This window comes from Pollachius pollachius, assembly GCF_949987615.1.
Source record: "Pollachius pollachius genome assembly, chromosome: 16".
NCBI lineage: Eukaryota > Metazoa > Chordata > Actinopteri > Gadiformes > Gadidae > Pollachius > Pollachius pollachius.
Genome location: NC_136949.1, coordinates 3,320,924 through 3,336,926, shown reverse-complemented (window position 1 = coordinate 3,336,926; position 16,003 = coordinate 3,320,924). Strand labels below are relative to the sequence as shown.

The window sequence follows — 16,003 nt, the reverse complement described above, 5'->3', positions numbered from 1 at the left end:
TACAGCGGTTCGATTTGTGTCACTTTTACACATGGCACTAAATAACGTTATTTTTTTGTTTAATTAAGTTACTTTGCGTGATCATTAAGGGGGCCTTACACAAAAAGTAGCCTAGGGGCCAATCACCACCTTAATCCACCCCTTGTCAGCGGGCAGGACACGATCGAGACCTGCTGGGATCCAAGGGGCTGGAAGGACCTTCCAGGTGTGCTGCTAGGATAACCAACAGAGAGCTCTGGAGAAACATCTGCTCAGCTTGGAGGATTTAGACTGAAGAAACGGGAAGAATCAACGGCTGAACACACGAGAACATTCAGTTGGTTCCACTGAGTTGTTTATTACCATTATGCTTTAACAACAAATATAACTGAAGAACAGTCACTTACAAGTACGTAATAAACAGAATGACGAAAAGAATAGTACCAAATATTACAGATCATTAACAGTTGTGCACGTATCTTTGATCCTATGAGTGCCTTTATTTCTGAAAGGCTACTAACGACACACTTGGAGACTTATTTAGACCATAAGTAACGTAATGTACGACAATAATAAACACAATCTGAGCTACAGACTAGAGCAGAGATAAGAGAGAGGAGGAGAAGAGAGAGAGGAGGAGAAGAGAGAGGAGAGGATAAGAGAGAGGAGGAGAAGAGAGAGGAGGAGAGGAGAGAGAAGAGAGAGGAGAAGAGAGGAGAGAGAAGAGGATGGAGAGGAGAGAGAGGAGGAGAAGAGAGAGGAGGAGAAGAGAGAGGAGGAGAGAGAAGAGAGAGAAGAGAGGAGAGGGAAGAGAGGAGAGAGAAGAGGATGGAGAGGAGAGAGAGGAGGAGAAGAGAGAGGAGGAGAAGAGAGAGGAGGAGAGGAGAGAGAAGAGAGGAGAGAGAAGAGGATGGAGAGGAGAGAGAGGAGGAGAAGAGAGAGAGGAGAAGAGAGGAGGAGGAGAAGAGAGAGAGGAGGAGAAGAGGATGGAGAGGAGAGGAGAGCTGACGAGACAAAGTCTTGGTACTCACACACATTGGGAGAATCTTTACATGTAGCCACTGTGAGCTTTGTTTAAGTGTGTAATACATGGAGGGTTGTTGTATGGTGGAGATTAAGTCAATTACTGGTTAAAAAATAAAAGAAGTTTACAAATTCTCAGTGATTATAGATATTCCATCAATCTCAAAATGATCAAAATAAGGATTTTGTCAACAAACTAATTAAATTTTTGTCTCCCACTTAGAAAGTATTTCTACAAAACACTATTGCACTGGATTGTATCTATTCCAGTGAAATGATCAATTAAAAAGATAATGTACGCCCACACGTTTTTGCCTTTTCTTTTCAATAAAATAAATCAGAAAGGTGTTCAGAAGTTAAACCAATAGACATTTTAAGAAAGGGGTTAATAGGTCATTTTTATACAAATGAATCATGTGAAAATATTCTACATGACAGCAACTGTAACTATGTTATAGCATTAAACGTATAAAAAAATCTGGAGAAAACATGAATAAGATAAATTGTAATCGAACCATTTATAATGGGTTGAATTCAACAACTGTGATTATATTCTTAAAGAACATCTTGTTAAATGTCAGCACTACGACATTGAAGCAGTTCTCTCAGATCTCACATAGTAGAGATTCTAATTCAGGAAACAACATTAGTTGTTTTGGTTGTTTCTTTGTTTTATTATCAAACAAAGGTCCTAGTCTGTTTGATTGACAGGTGAGATAATCAGGGGGGCAGAGTTGTTACCTCCATAATCATAGAGACCTGGGCAGAGGAATGGATAGAGAGGCTCACTGAAGGTGCAGCCAGTAGCAGAGTAGATATGAACCCTGGCTTCCACATCATAGAAGGAGACCAGACCCTCATCATAATCAACAAACACCCCCACCTTCTGGAGCTCAGCTCTCAGAGGGAGACGGACAACAGGGTCATCATAAAATACCAACCCATCCTTGTAGTACTGAAGAATCCAGTATCCCGTCTCAGGGGTCCACATGCTCCCACCTTTTCTGTCGATCGACTCTCTGGCCACACCTAAAAACCATAAAGTCTTGTCTTTAACCTGTACCTCAAAGTAAAATCTCCCTGAGGAGAAGCTCTTCCTCGTGAGGACAAATGGAAACTGTATAAATCTCTTAGGGTTGTCTGGGAGTTCCTTCCATACACCTCCATCATGTACTTGTTTCCCATCCTCAGACAGGATGAGATGGGGATGAGCTGTATAGGGATCCAGAGTCACATCTACTTCATACTGCTGGACCCTCTTCAGTTCAGCATCATGCAGCTTCTTCATCTCCATGTTCAGCTGATGCAGGGATCTCCTCAAGGTCCCTACGTATGACGGAGGACGGACCTCCACTGTCGTCCAGTCCCTGGTGGGTGGAGGATCCTTCAGGGATCTGAAGGTCTGGAGGAAGTGGAGGTGGTCTTTAGTGTGTGAGAGCTGCTTCACCTCTGAGCATCTATTGGTCAGATCTTCTATTTCCTGCTCCAGCTCTTTGATGAGGTCTTTAGCTTGTTTCTCTGTGGATTTCAGATTCTCTTGAACCGTTTGGTTGAATTCATCCCAGCACTTTTCAACACAGCCAATCAGAGCAGTGAAGACCTGGCCACCAATGGCTATCTCTCTGTCTGCAACTTTGTTGCTCAGTTGTACTGTGTCTTTGATCTCCTTAATCTTTTGTTTTCTCTCCTGGATCATCTGCGGAGCTTCAGCCTCTATCTTCCCCAGCTGGGCCGTCTTCACTTCATATTCCTCCTTTAGAGGTACAACAGGATGGGACTTGTGGTCTGTCTCTGAGCAGAACTGACACACACACACCTGTTCAGTCTGGCAGAAGAGCTCCAGAAGTCGGTCGTGCTTCTTACACATCCTGTCTTCCAGACGGTCCATAGGCTCGACCAGCCGATGTTTCTGCAGGCGAGCGACTCTCTGATGTGGCTCTAGGTGGGTTTGGCAGTAAGAGGTAAAACATACTAGGCATGACTTCACGGCCTTCAGCTTGGTCTCAGTACAGAAGTCACAGGGAACTTCTGCTGGTTCAACACAAGGCTGCTTTTTAACTCGTACGGTTGTTCTAAACTGAGCAGCCAGCTCTGATAAGAGGGTATTGACCTTTGGATCAGGTTTTGTGTCGAAAATCTTGTTGCAAACAGGACATTTGTACTTGACTTGTTCATCCCAGAACTTTTTAATACAGGTTCTGCAGAAGTTGTGTCCACATGGTGTGGTAACTGGTCTGCTGAACACATCCAGACAGATTGAACATGAAAAGTCCTCCTCAGACCAGGGAGTGTTAGCAGAGGCCATTCCTAGACACAGACGATAAGGTTTATGGATTGAGCAATTTCATATTTCTAATTCCATCAATTTCTTATCTTGTGCTGCTTTACTCACCTTGTTGTGTTTTCTGACAATTTGTTCCAAAATGCGTTTTATTTTTCTCCTGAAAAAGGGAACTGCTTTCACGTCGGTTGGTTTTGGTTTCTATGAATGTTAAGTTTCGTTTCATGAACAAGACGTCCTCTCCTCTCCTCTCCTCCCCTTACACTTGGCTCCGCCCCTAATACCTGGCTCCTCCCCTAACACATGGCTCCGCCCCCACGGACACGGTTCCCTGATGTTTCAAACTGAACGTGGGCACATTCATGAACTGTCTAGGCTACCTCATATTCTCTGTGTGTTATCTTCTTTGCAGCAGTTCAACCCAGGGCCGGTTCTAGGCAGTTAGATTAGGTTGGGCAGATAGAAATAATAGGTGGGCAGAGGAACCTGTGATGCGTGATCTCCGTGCCTGCTTTTTCGCCCATTTACTGTAATGTAAGCTTTTAGACACATCTCTGCTCTATGGGGGGGTGGGTTTACCATGATAGCACTGCTACCAGCAGCTTTCCAGATCAGTGTTAAAACCATCTGCCACCTTCTATGAAAAGCTACATATTTAATATTCAAATTCTTAGAAAATATAGATAAAATATACAGAATAAATTGCACAACAACTTTACAAAGTCACTTCAGAACTTGATGAAATGTCACAGCATCTCTGAATTGAAAATCAAATTCTGCTGGCAGAAATACTGATATTAAGGAATTTTCCAGACAAAAGTAGTAAAATTGCAAGGCAAAAAAAATCTAATTTAAGTAAAAAAACAACTGTAGAACACAATATGCAAATTGACTTTGATTGTTGCTGTGTGGGAGATTTAAATCTTGCTTGTTTTGTTTCCAAAATGTTCACGAATAACATAATATACATAACATACAACATAATTTATCTTTTTCTTTTTTTATCGCACCATACATCCACCTGAAAACACGTATTAACAGTAGGCAGCCTGAGCCGATAGAAGAGAAAGCTTTGGGACTGGGCAACCTGGATTGTGGTAGTCCAGAGCTATATCTATAGTATACACACTATATAGATATATAGTGTGTGTATATATATATATAGATAAAATAAATGATTGTGATGTAAGTGTTTGATTGGCTAATTTTATTTGATGCCTCAAATGGTGACTTAAATAGCCCTATTTCCTTTACCGTTCTGCGTTCAGGGTCTTGTCGACCAAGTAAACACGCGTCCTGCCGTCCTCTGAGCTCCATGAAACGCACCAAGTTCCAGGTGGTTCATATTTAGCTCAGACCTCGTTCACTCAATACATTCATGAGCCATATTTGACAGCAGCTGACCTCAGATCTGGTGAACTGGGCTTTAGTTTCTTTCACTTCATATGTTTTGACAAATCCGGTTGCTGGAGGCAGGCCCGCCGACAGGGGGGGACAAACGGGTACGTTGTCCCGGGCCCTGGACTGGCCCTGGAATGGGGGGGGCCCATAACTGGACCCCCATGAAGTTGGGATTAATTATTGCATGTATACTTCAAAATGTGTTGATTTAGAGAAGAAAAGTGCTTTATTTGCATTCAATTAATGACTCCTAGATTGCTTGCCTTCATTGCCCTTGAAAAAACGGCCAATAACCCTCTATCACCCCTATGCCAAAATGGTTTGGTCTTTGGAGAAGAAAAAAGACGACATCATTCCATTAGTGGTCAGTGCGCGAGTAGATTCAACATGCACAAGTCAGGAGCCCTGAAAAAAAAAGAAAGGCGAAAAAGAGGGGAAGAAGCCGAAAGCCTGAGGGGATCTCTTTATAAATATTTCAGAAAAGACTCAGGTGATGCTGCAGGTACCAGTAAAGGCAGCTGTGCAGCACAGCCAGGTAAGACACGGCCAACTTTTTCCAGCCCCGTCGTCAAGTAACACAGGCACAGGCGGCGTGTCAAACATATGAGCGCAGCACCACATGAGCAAGTCACACGGAGATCAATATCAGACAGACAGGGGGCATTTAATAATTTGATAACCACAAAGGCTTTATTACACTGTGTTTCATACGCCTATATCTAATTGAATCTTAGAATATGCACATTACCCCGCAAATAGGCCCATGTCCAAATCAAATGCGCACTCCAATCAGGCTGAATTGATTTGAGAATCATTCCCAGTCAGCTGAATTACAGCCAGTGTAACGCGGCTCATGGTTTAAAATAAGCCAGTGGCATGGCAACATGTGAAATTGCCATTTAGATAGAGTTGGATGTAACGAATGGGTTATAAACATGACGTTTTGGGGTAGCCTGTAACTTAGTTTCTGATTGCCGTTAACTTGAAACTCGCCAGATGAATGGGCTCCGCCTTGTTCCCCAAACATTCTCTGGAAGTTCAGCGGACATAAACGCGGGTCTGGCGATAAATAAAAGTACCCTTGACATGATTCCCCTTGGTCAAGTGAAAAATGGTCGATGAAATGTGCAGTTAATGAGCTCTAAGTGAATACAATAGCGTGAGTTTTATTGTGGTATGATTCTGAAAGCCATAACTTTACTCAGTCCATATCCATAGCCTATCCAATTAAAGTTGTAAATAATCCTTTTGGTTTATCCGTAATAAATGGGCTTGTCATCCCGACGTCATGTGTTTGGGAGCTGCACAAGGGAATTCTGTGGTTGTGTTTCGGCGTTTGACAATTTTGGGAACAAAAAAAACACCTTAGATTTTTAAACTTTTGTAGTCTTTGGGATAGAGTTAGCCAAGTTGATCAGTCTATTCTTTTCTGTGTTAAATCGTCAAATTAAGGGGTTTTCAATTTGTTCTTTTTTAAATGGTTCATTTTGACCCCTGTTAATTTAGATATAGCCCTTTTTATCAAAATATGTTCACCTTTATAGGAGAGGCTAGAGAGGATGAGAGAGAAGAAGAACAGGCTACCAAACAGGATGAGAGAGAGGAAGAACAGGCTACCAAAGAGGATGAGAGAGAGGAAGAACAGGCTACCAGTGAGATAGAGGAAGAACAGGCTACCAGTGAGAGAGAAGGGGAGGAGAGTGAAGGGAGAGAGAGAGAAAGACACAGTGATTCAGGAGGAGTGGATCCATCCCCCAGAGTAGAGGAAGAGTCAGAGGTTACCAGTGAGAGACAAAGTCACAGCGAAGGAGGAGGGGCTCATTCCCCTGATTACCATGACCCTGCATTATGGCCAGCAAAAAAGGAAGATGCTGACAGAGTAACCGTTGTGCGTGCAATGGCAAAAGAGTTGCCAGCAGATGCAGAAGGCAGGGCATTTCCCCACTATTTAACATTCTTCCTCTCACAATGGACGGGAAAAAAACGATAGGGACTGGATTCTCTATAGCAGGACGAAAAAAGCCTTATTTTGCCTTCCATGTTTACTTTTCTCTCATGAAGTAGAGAAAAGGTCAACAAGTGCACTAAATTCTACAAATGGGATGCAGATTTCCAAAGTCAAATACAAAAAATTATATGAAAGATTCCCAGAACATGAAAGAAATGTGGCACACAAACATTGCTATTGGAAATGGAAAAACCTGCAACATTCTGTCTTGCATACAGCTGGAATTGATAGTGAACAACAGAAATTGCTGGACACAGAAATTGAAAAAAACAAAGCACTACTGAAGCGACTGCTGGATGTGACCCTGTACTTGGCCTTCAGAAATATGCCATTCAGGGGCAGCTCAAACAAAATTGATGAACCAGATAATGGTAATTTCATGGGCTTAATTGAGCTATTATCGAGGTATGACGCTGTCCTAAAGGATCATGTGGAAAACATCAGACAGCAGCGGCTACAGGGCAAAAGGCTGCAAGCACATTACCCCTCACCTGACAGCCAAAAAGAGTTCATTGAACTTTGTGCACAACGTGTCCTGAAGGCTATTTTGAAGGAAAGGCAAGAGACCTCATTTTATTCAATTATGTGTGATGCAACCCCAGACATCTCTAATGTGGAGCAAAATGTATTGTTACTGAGGTATGTCAGTCAAACCTCCACTAAAAATGCATGGGAAATTAATGAGCGTTTCCTTCAGTTCAAAGATTTTTCCAAAAAAACAGGAGAGGAAATAACCAACATGATGGAGGAAGCACTTGACCAGCATGGAATAGACCTAGCTGATTGTAGGGGTCAGTGCTATGACAATGGTGCAAACATGGCTGGAAAGGTGAAAGGGGTGCAAGCGCGCATACTAGATAAGAACCCCTTGGCCAGATTCTCCCCATGTGCATCTCACACCTTAAACTTGGTTGGTGTCCATGCTGCCAGAGCTTGCCCAGAAGTTGATCTTTTCTTTGGCTTTGTAAATCAGCTGTACAAACTGTTCAGTGGAAGTCCTCAATGGTGGGGAATCCTCAAAAAAGTTTTGGGATGTTGTCTTCACCTCTTATCAGACACGCGTTGGAGTGCTCGGATTGAAGCTGTGCGCCCAGTGGCAAAACATTTGCCAAGCGTGATACAGGCACTTGACACACTCATTTCAACAGGAAACCTGAGCAATGACACAAAAGCTGAGGCACATGGGCTGAAAACCTACTTTCAATCCTTTAATGCTGTCTTGCTCCTCACATTTTGGACGAAGGTGCTACAATGTATCGAGGACAGGAACATTATAAGTCAGTCCTCAACAATCTCATTGGATGTCCAAGCAGCTAATATTGAAGAGTTGGAGGGGGAGATTGCATTATTGCGTTCCTCTTGGAACAATTTTTTGAAAGAGGCAACTGCTGTTGCCACTGACATGGGCATCAATGCCAAGATTGAAGTGAAGACTCCAAAGAGGAAACGCTTTTTTGATGAGCAACAGACAGAGACAGAGGTGCAAAGCCCAGAGGACCTCTTTCGGGACAAAGTGTTTAATGCTGCAATGGACAGTATAATGTCCCACTTAGAAACAAGATTTCAGTCCATGCAGCAGATCTGCAGTGAGTTCTGTGTCCTCTGGAAGTTCAGGGAGATGCCGGAGGACAGCATCAAGGAAGCCTGCAAAAATCTCACTGAAAGGTACAAGAGTGACCTGACGGAGTCCATTCAAGACCAAATCCTGCACATTAGAAAAATATACAGTGCAACATTCAAAGAAAATCTTGGATCCCTGGATCTTTTGAATGCCATATACGAAATGGGGCTTCAGATCATTTATGGGGACCTCTGCATTTTGCTCAGGATCTTCCTGTCCATGCCTGTGACTGTGGCTGGAGGTGAGCGAGCCATCAGCAAATTGAAGCTAATAAAAAACTACTTGCGCTCAAAGATGTCACAGGAGAGGCTCAACGGGCTGGCAATGCTTTCCATAGAGCACAAGCTTGCAAAGAAGCTGGACTTCAATGACCTCATTGATGACTATCCCACCACAAAAGTCCGGCGCATGGCATTTCGCACCTAAATAGTTGCACACAAAGTTAATGTTAAAATGTTCAAATTGTTGAGTAATGAGTATTTTTTTGAATTTCCGTCATTTAAGGGTAGGGTAGGGACTGAGAAAGTAGAGGTGTGTGTTTTTTTTTTTTGGGGGGGGGGGGGGGGCCCATTGAGAGAATTTTGTCCCGGGCCCAGCCAAACCTGTCAGCGGCCCTGGCTGGAGGCAGAGTTATTTGTAGACAAACTAGACCAGCACATGAACATTTTAAAATGTAAATACACACATTCCTGTATAATTAATAAGGTGTATGGCAGCTCCCTCTGATGACAGTTTGGACAACAGTCTCACACCGAACTACATTTTCCGTTTGAACCAACATAGCTGGTGGTTTGAACGTGTTGTAGTAGCAGAGAATGTCCTGCGGGGGCAGTATGTACATTGGTAAATACATGAATAGGCTTGAATTTAAAAGTTTTGAATTTTGAAGTTTAATAATTTTTTTAAATAGATTATGTGAACATTGGTGAATAACATTCATCATGTATATTAAATGTATTGCAGGAGTTTAGCTTGACATTAACCAAGTTAAAGGACAATTAAATGATCCGCACCAAACATGCTGTAGTCAATGTAGGATTTTAATATATAAACAAAAACACTTGACAGAAGTTTGATACATATTTTTGTAAAGGAAAGCAGAGGAAAACATTTTCCCAAATGAAACATTTCAAAATGTCACCATTCAGAAAGTAAGTGAAGAGGTTTGTGTAAAACCAGTCCTCCCTGACCAGCTCTGTCCCTGACTCTAAACCCTGACTCTCAACCCTAACGCTGAACCCTCTGAGGGCAGGAAGATGCTCCTTCAGTGTAAAGGTTCAAGAAGACACTCCTTCAGAGTAAAGGTTCGAACCACGGAGAGGGAAGAAGAAGGGGAAGGAGTAGAGAGCAGTGAAGTAGTGAGGTTAGTGACAGACGTGAGGGAAAGGCGTGTGGAAGCACACGGGTACATGTGGGGTCAAGAAGATCACTCCCACTGGAGGTCATTGATCCATCAGCCTTAGACCGCTGAGCTCAGCAGGTCTTCTGGAGGACGAGGCTCAAATGAACTGAGGAGACGGGACCAGCAGGATGTCAGGATCAGGTGGGGTTCAGCTCAGGTGTGTCTGCCCCCGACCAAACAGGATCAGGTGAGGTTCAGCTCATGTGTGTCTGCCCCTGACCAAACAGGATCAGGTGGGGTTCAGCTCATGTGTGTCTGCCCCTGACCAAACAGGATCAGGTGAGGTTCAGCTCAGGTGTGTCTGCCCCCGACCAAACAGGATCAGGTCAGGTTCAGCTCAGGTGTGTCTGCCCGGACCAAACAAGGACATGGATTAGGTTCAATATTTAAAAGATACAACATTATCTGAACCAAAGAGACGTACTTAAGGAGCAGGCAGGCTTTAGGGCGCCTTGCTCAAGGACGCATCACTGTATTCTGAGGACTTGAACCCGGCACCATTGGTCTGAGAGTTGAAGCCCCAACCCCCTACCTGGTCCACTCTGTCCAGATAATGCAAACTTACGAGGAATCCTTGATGGAAGAGTCCTGGTCATCCTCAGGATTTGCCTTCCAGATGTACAGCTTCTCCGTCAGTCCTCCAGATTCCTGGTCTGGTTACAAACGTAATTTGTCTCTAATGTAAGGCAACAAACACAGTAGTAGTTTGTCTCTAATGTAAGGTAACAAACAGTAGTAGTTTGTCTCTAATGTAAGGTAACAAACAGTAGTAGTTTGTCTCTAATTTAAGGTCACAAACACAGGAGTAGTTTGGCTCTAATGGCGGGTAACAAAGTAGCAGCTGTAGTTTGTCTGGTGACCAACCACAGTAGTATGCTTTAACTTGTACTGGACAAACTAATCCTGCGTTACAACAAGTCCACTCCGTTTACTTTATGCAAACTGACGAGGATCCTTGTTGGTAGAGTGAAGTCGTCCTCCAGAGTCCTGGCTCCTCCATCAGCTTTCCTCAGCCAGAGTCCTGGTCTGGAACAAACAGAGAAAGTCTGGCCCCAACGTCTGGTAACAAACATGTAGTTTGTCTTATTTTTAAGCCCTTCATTTCCACTTTATTAGGTTAATGCAAACTTACAATCCTTGTTGGTAGAGTGATGGTCATCCTCCAGATTCACGCCTCCCCTACCAGCTCGCCTCCGCTCCAGAAACACGTTCTAGTAAGAAAACACAGCGGTAGTTTTTTAACGCATGTAAAATTAACAGCTGTATTGTGCCCTTTAAGTCAACCATGTTAAGAAAATACAAACTTACGAGGAATCCTTGTTGATCAATTCCCAGTCGTCCTCCAGCATCTCAGCTGCTCCACCAGCTCTCCTCAGACAGAGTCCTGGTCTGGAACAAACAGCGAAGGTCTTGCTTCAACATGTGGTAAAACAGATGTAGTTGTCTGTTAATATACCAAACGCCGGTAGTTTGTGGTAGCAGTATTCTACGAGAAGTGGCAGTGAGTGTGACGATCACTTCAGAGTCAGGCTCCATCTACCCCACGACAGACATCCTCCACCGGGCAGGGCCTCCATCAGCTCCTCCACCGGGCAGGGCCTCCATCAGCTTCTCCACCGGGCAGGGCCTCCATCAGCTCCTCCACCTGGCAGGGCCTCCATCAGCTCCTCCACCTGGCAGGGCCTCCATCAGCTCCTCCACCTGGCAGGGCCTCCTTCAGCTCCTCCACCTGGCAGGGCCTCCTTCAGCTCCTCCACCTGGCAGGGCCTTCAGCACGGCTCCTCCATCAGCTCCTCCACCTGGCAGGGCCTCCATCAGCTCCTCCATCAGCTCCTCCACCAGGCAGGGCCTTCAGCACGGCTCCTCCATCAGCTCCTCCACCAGGCAGGGCCTTCAGCACGGCTCCTCCATCAGCTCCTCCACCAGGCAGGGCCTCCATCAGCTCCTCCACCAGGCAGGGCCTCCATCAGCTCCTCCACCTGGTAGGGCCTCCATCAGCTCCTCCACCTGGCAGGGCCTTCAGCACGGCTCCTCCATCAGCTCCTCCACCAGGCAGGGCCTCCATCAGCACGGCTCCTCCATCAGCTCCTCCACCAGGCAGGGCCTCCATCAGCACGGCTCCTCCATCAGCTCCTCCACCTGGCAGGGCCTCCATCAGCTCCTCCACCTGGCAGGGCCTCCATCAGCTCCTCCACCTGGCAGGGCCTCCATCAGCACGGCTCCTCCATCAGCTCCTCCACCAGGCAGGGCCTCCATCAGCACGGCTCCTCCATCAGCTCCTCCACCAGGCAGGGCCTCCATCAGCACCTTCTGCCATGGATTCCTGGTCTGGTTACAAACAGTTGGTCTCAGCAGTAAATCACCTGGGGACGCAACACACCCCACCTCCTGCATCTGGGGTTCACTTGTAAAATGGAAGACAAATTTAAAACATATTTAAACAATTAAATTAGACAATGTCTACAGATTGACGCGTTCAGCAATTCATCCACTACGGTCGTAGCAGCACTAGTAACAATAATGGTTCATATGACTCCTACATAACCCCGGTTTGAATTAACTCAAATCACAGCTTGGCACAGATTTAAAGTCATAAGATGATCAAAACCAGACCTAAACTACAGAGGATTTTAGTGTTTCAGATGAGCTTGGCGATGGTTACCCTCTGGTCCGGTGCTGCAGGCCCCTGGTCTCCAGCCTCAGTCTCCGTCCATCCTTGCACCACAAGCCTCCGTCCCCAGCCTCTCAGCCTCGCCTTTCAGCTACAGCAGCAGGTTTATATCAGCATTTTGCCCAAAAATAAACCTATTTGACTCATCCGAAACCGAGTAACACAATTCATTTAACTATCATTTTATAACTCAAAGCTAGAAAAGACTGAAGAGACCAGACATGAGCATCCCGTTTTGGGAATGAAGACAGAGCAGTCCACAAGTTTAAAGAAGTGGTTCAGCCCATGCATTGAAACTGACCTGAGAAGACTCTACTCACACACCATAGCACTGACCTGTTCTGGAGGACTTCTGACAGGAGGTGGAGGTCTGGCTCTGGGTGAGGAGGTGGAGGTCTGGCTCTGGGTGAGGAGGCAGACACCTTGGCACAAACTACATGTAACCCATTTAACCTTGTACAGTTCTAGAGTTTCTTCTATTGTAACATGTGGGAAAGACGGCCATTATTTTAGCTTTGATATTATCCAGTTGGTAACTCAGCACCAAAGTCATTATTTAACGTCATTCCATTTGGTAGGGTTTAACTTCTGTGGAAATTAATGACAGGTATTTAGAACGTACAAAAGCTGAAGTACCAAAGAACACTGAGCAGTATCGATATTAAAATCAAATATACTCAGCCATATTCAGGTGCTGGGTTCCCTTGAAGAAATGCCAAATTGTCTTCCACCTTGAAATGATTTTCAGCCTTCACTGATGGTCAGAAATGGGCCCGCAAGTAGAACGCTCTTTTGTACGCAGCGAGTCCGGTCAACGTGGTTAAAAGTACGGCGCAACCATCGGAAATTATCAACATATTCTACGACGTACGTGTCAGTATTTAATATCAAACTTAAGTTGCTTAAGATAATGGGCAACAATTCCCAATGGAAACCGACGGAAAAATAATTTCTGTTGGCAAAGGCCCGATGTTACGCAAATACAATCGAGAACGTTCCACCAGATTCCCTCAGGGGACTCACGTCCAACTAACTGCCAGGTGGGTTCCTATGGTTGTCAAGACTACAACGTTCTATGCTAACCATTGAGACTAAATCCAGTGACCGCACTCCGAAGCTTCCACGGCGGGAAGCACAAACCGTCCGACTGGAATCCGAACATTCCGGCCGGAACCAACCAAAGAACAACGTAACCAGCGCCTCACCTTGAGCTGAACGGAGGAAGATCCTGAAGTCCAGCGATGGTCTTCATTAAAACACAGCCAACAGACTTACCTTGTTGTGATCTGTTTGTTGCTGTTGGTCATTACTACTATTCAGTGTACCTTTACATTATTATGCACCCAGTGTGTACAAGTTATATCACTCAAAACCGTACGAAGAACCGAACTACCATGTACGACCCACAACAACTTTAAACCTCAAATCCTTGCCTAAAAACAATGGAATCATTCAATACAAAACCGTGTCTACATTTTCAAATCTAAACGTTAAGCTGACAGAGAGCTGACCATAGCCCTGCAACATCACCCTGACCGCCTCACCACCAACAGCAAATCATGCCAGCCAGCCAACACATGTACAGGTCCAGTGAGAAGTGGGCATTTGAGCAAAAGGACTCCCAATTCCTGAATTATCCAACCATCTTCATGGTTTAAAGATTTACATACTTGACATGCCATTGTGTTCTAATCACCTTTGTCTTCTCCCTCGTTACGTATAAAACTCTACATCTCCATCGCTAGAGTGTTGCATCCTACTTATGAGGGTGTGGTCTGAGTGAGCAGAGATGCATGCTGGGATACAGTGCTGTCTGAAGTCTTCTGTTCTATAGACACGCCCCTCAGGAGAAACCAAGTGTTTGAGAATCTGTTGTGACAGTTACATGAGCTGGAATATCCTTCAAGATGGCGCCAGGATTCTCAGAGGAGAAAGGCCAAGAGGAAGATGTGAGGGTTCTTCCTCTCAGCCAGTGGAACACAACAACGGTCTTCATCAGAGTACCATGGAACACTTTGAAACGTTCTCCTCTATACACCTTGAAGCCCCAGTGATGGTTTCCTTACCTCCTCAGCTTAAGAGCATAACTTCAGCTTGAAGAGCGCACTAGTTGGAGTTCCCAGATTGTTTCTGATTTAAGGGAACCAATCGCTCAGCTAGTCCTGTACGAAACAAACACAGTTCAGCCTGAGAAGATGTGCAAGACAAGATCCACAGGGCTCTGCATCAATCAAGCCAGGTAGGAAGAGCCGCCGCATTACAGGTCTGAAGGTCATCTTGAATATCCATTGAGGTCCCTTTCCAATTTCAGACTCTCCTTGTGGAATGCCTTTAGGTGTCCATTCCATTGATCCTGATTGGTGTAGCCTTAGTTTGAAGTAACTGATCTGAACACGCCGCTTGCATCCTTTTACACTTGATTTGGATACTCTGATCCCTGCCCAGTGTGTTGGATATCGCTCCGGAGCGTTGCTCCGGGCTCTTCATGTCTACTGGAGGCCTCAAGTAAACGTGTGGCCGTCCATCAGGTATGATTTAGTTTACCTTTCCAATACCCCAAGCCAACCACATGAACATTATCACTGTAAAAGCAAGCAGGACACACACACACGTAGAACCCAGGACACACACGTAGAACCCAGGACACACACGTAGAACCCCATGCCAGATGGAACCAAACACACGTAGAACCACCTGCCAGATGGAACCAAACACATGTAGAACCCCCTGCCAGGTGTGAGTTGGGGACACACACACACACACATATAGAAGCCTAGCGATGCTAAAAAAATCATCCATCTCATGTCAAACCCACACACACCACTGAGCCATAAAAGGCCAAACATTCATGCAGTGTAAAAACCTCATGCCAAATAACATTCCATCATCCAACCCCGGCAAGGACAACCAGAACAGACCAATCATTTTCTCTAGAGACATAAATTATGTACAACATCCTTCAGTGGCATCCCACATTGGTGATGGATTATGCTTGGTGTCTCCAAAATGTGTCCCAGGTTGATTCAACGTCTCTGAAGTCATGTCTTTGTAGTCCAGTGGTTTCCTGAATTAGGGGCCTTCACAGATGCAAGCGGTGCAGCTTTAGTCAGCCTGAGGACAGGAAGGAGGTCATCTGTTCAGAAGACCACCCTGTGGAGGGGGGGTGACTCTTGAGGAGCAGGATCCATCTAGGAATTTCCCCAAATAAGACCTTCTTGGAAATGAAACTGTTCCTGGAGGAGTCACAATGCCTGGAGGGGACTGTTGAATGTGTTCCATGGTTCTCTGCGTCAGACTGCAGTTGTGTTTTAGTCGTTGAGATGAGGAGCCCCCTCATCTCCCCCTGGTGTTTCTCCTTCTGAATCCCTGTCTCCATCTTAAAAGAACATTCTAGTCCATGTAACTGGCGTCGCGACGGTTTCTCAAACACTCGGTTTCCCCTGAGGGGGCGTGTACACAGACCTGTAGACTTCAGACAGCTCTGTATCCCAGTATGCACCTCGGCTCACTCAGACCACACCCTCATCAGTAAAGCAACACTCATGTGAAGAAGATGCAGAGTTCAGGAGAGTAGCTGGAAAGAAGACTGAAGACGTCAGAACCCAACCCATTACTCC

The 16,003-nt window shown here is 45.2% G+C and overlaps 1 protein-coding gene across 1 annotated transcript; it reads right to left on the bottom strand.

Annotated features, from left to right (window-relative positions):
* Positions 1-454: 454 nt before the first annotated feature.
* On the bottom strand, positions 455-3,475 carry LOC307087990 (E3 ubiquitin-protein ligase TRIM39-like). Its single transcript, XM_079753727.1, has 2 exons — positions 3,395-3,475; positions 455-3,309 (listed from the first exon to the last, which is right to left on the bottom strand). The coding sequence occupies exon 2, from the start codon at positions 3,305-3,307 to the stop codon at positions 1,694-1,696; it is 1,614 nt and encodes a 537-aa protein (XP_079609853.1). The 5' UTR covers positions 3,308-3,309; positions 3,395-3,475; the 3' UTR covers positions 455-1,693.
* Between the last annotated feature and the right edge of the window lie 12,528 nt (positions 3,476-16,003).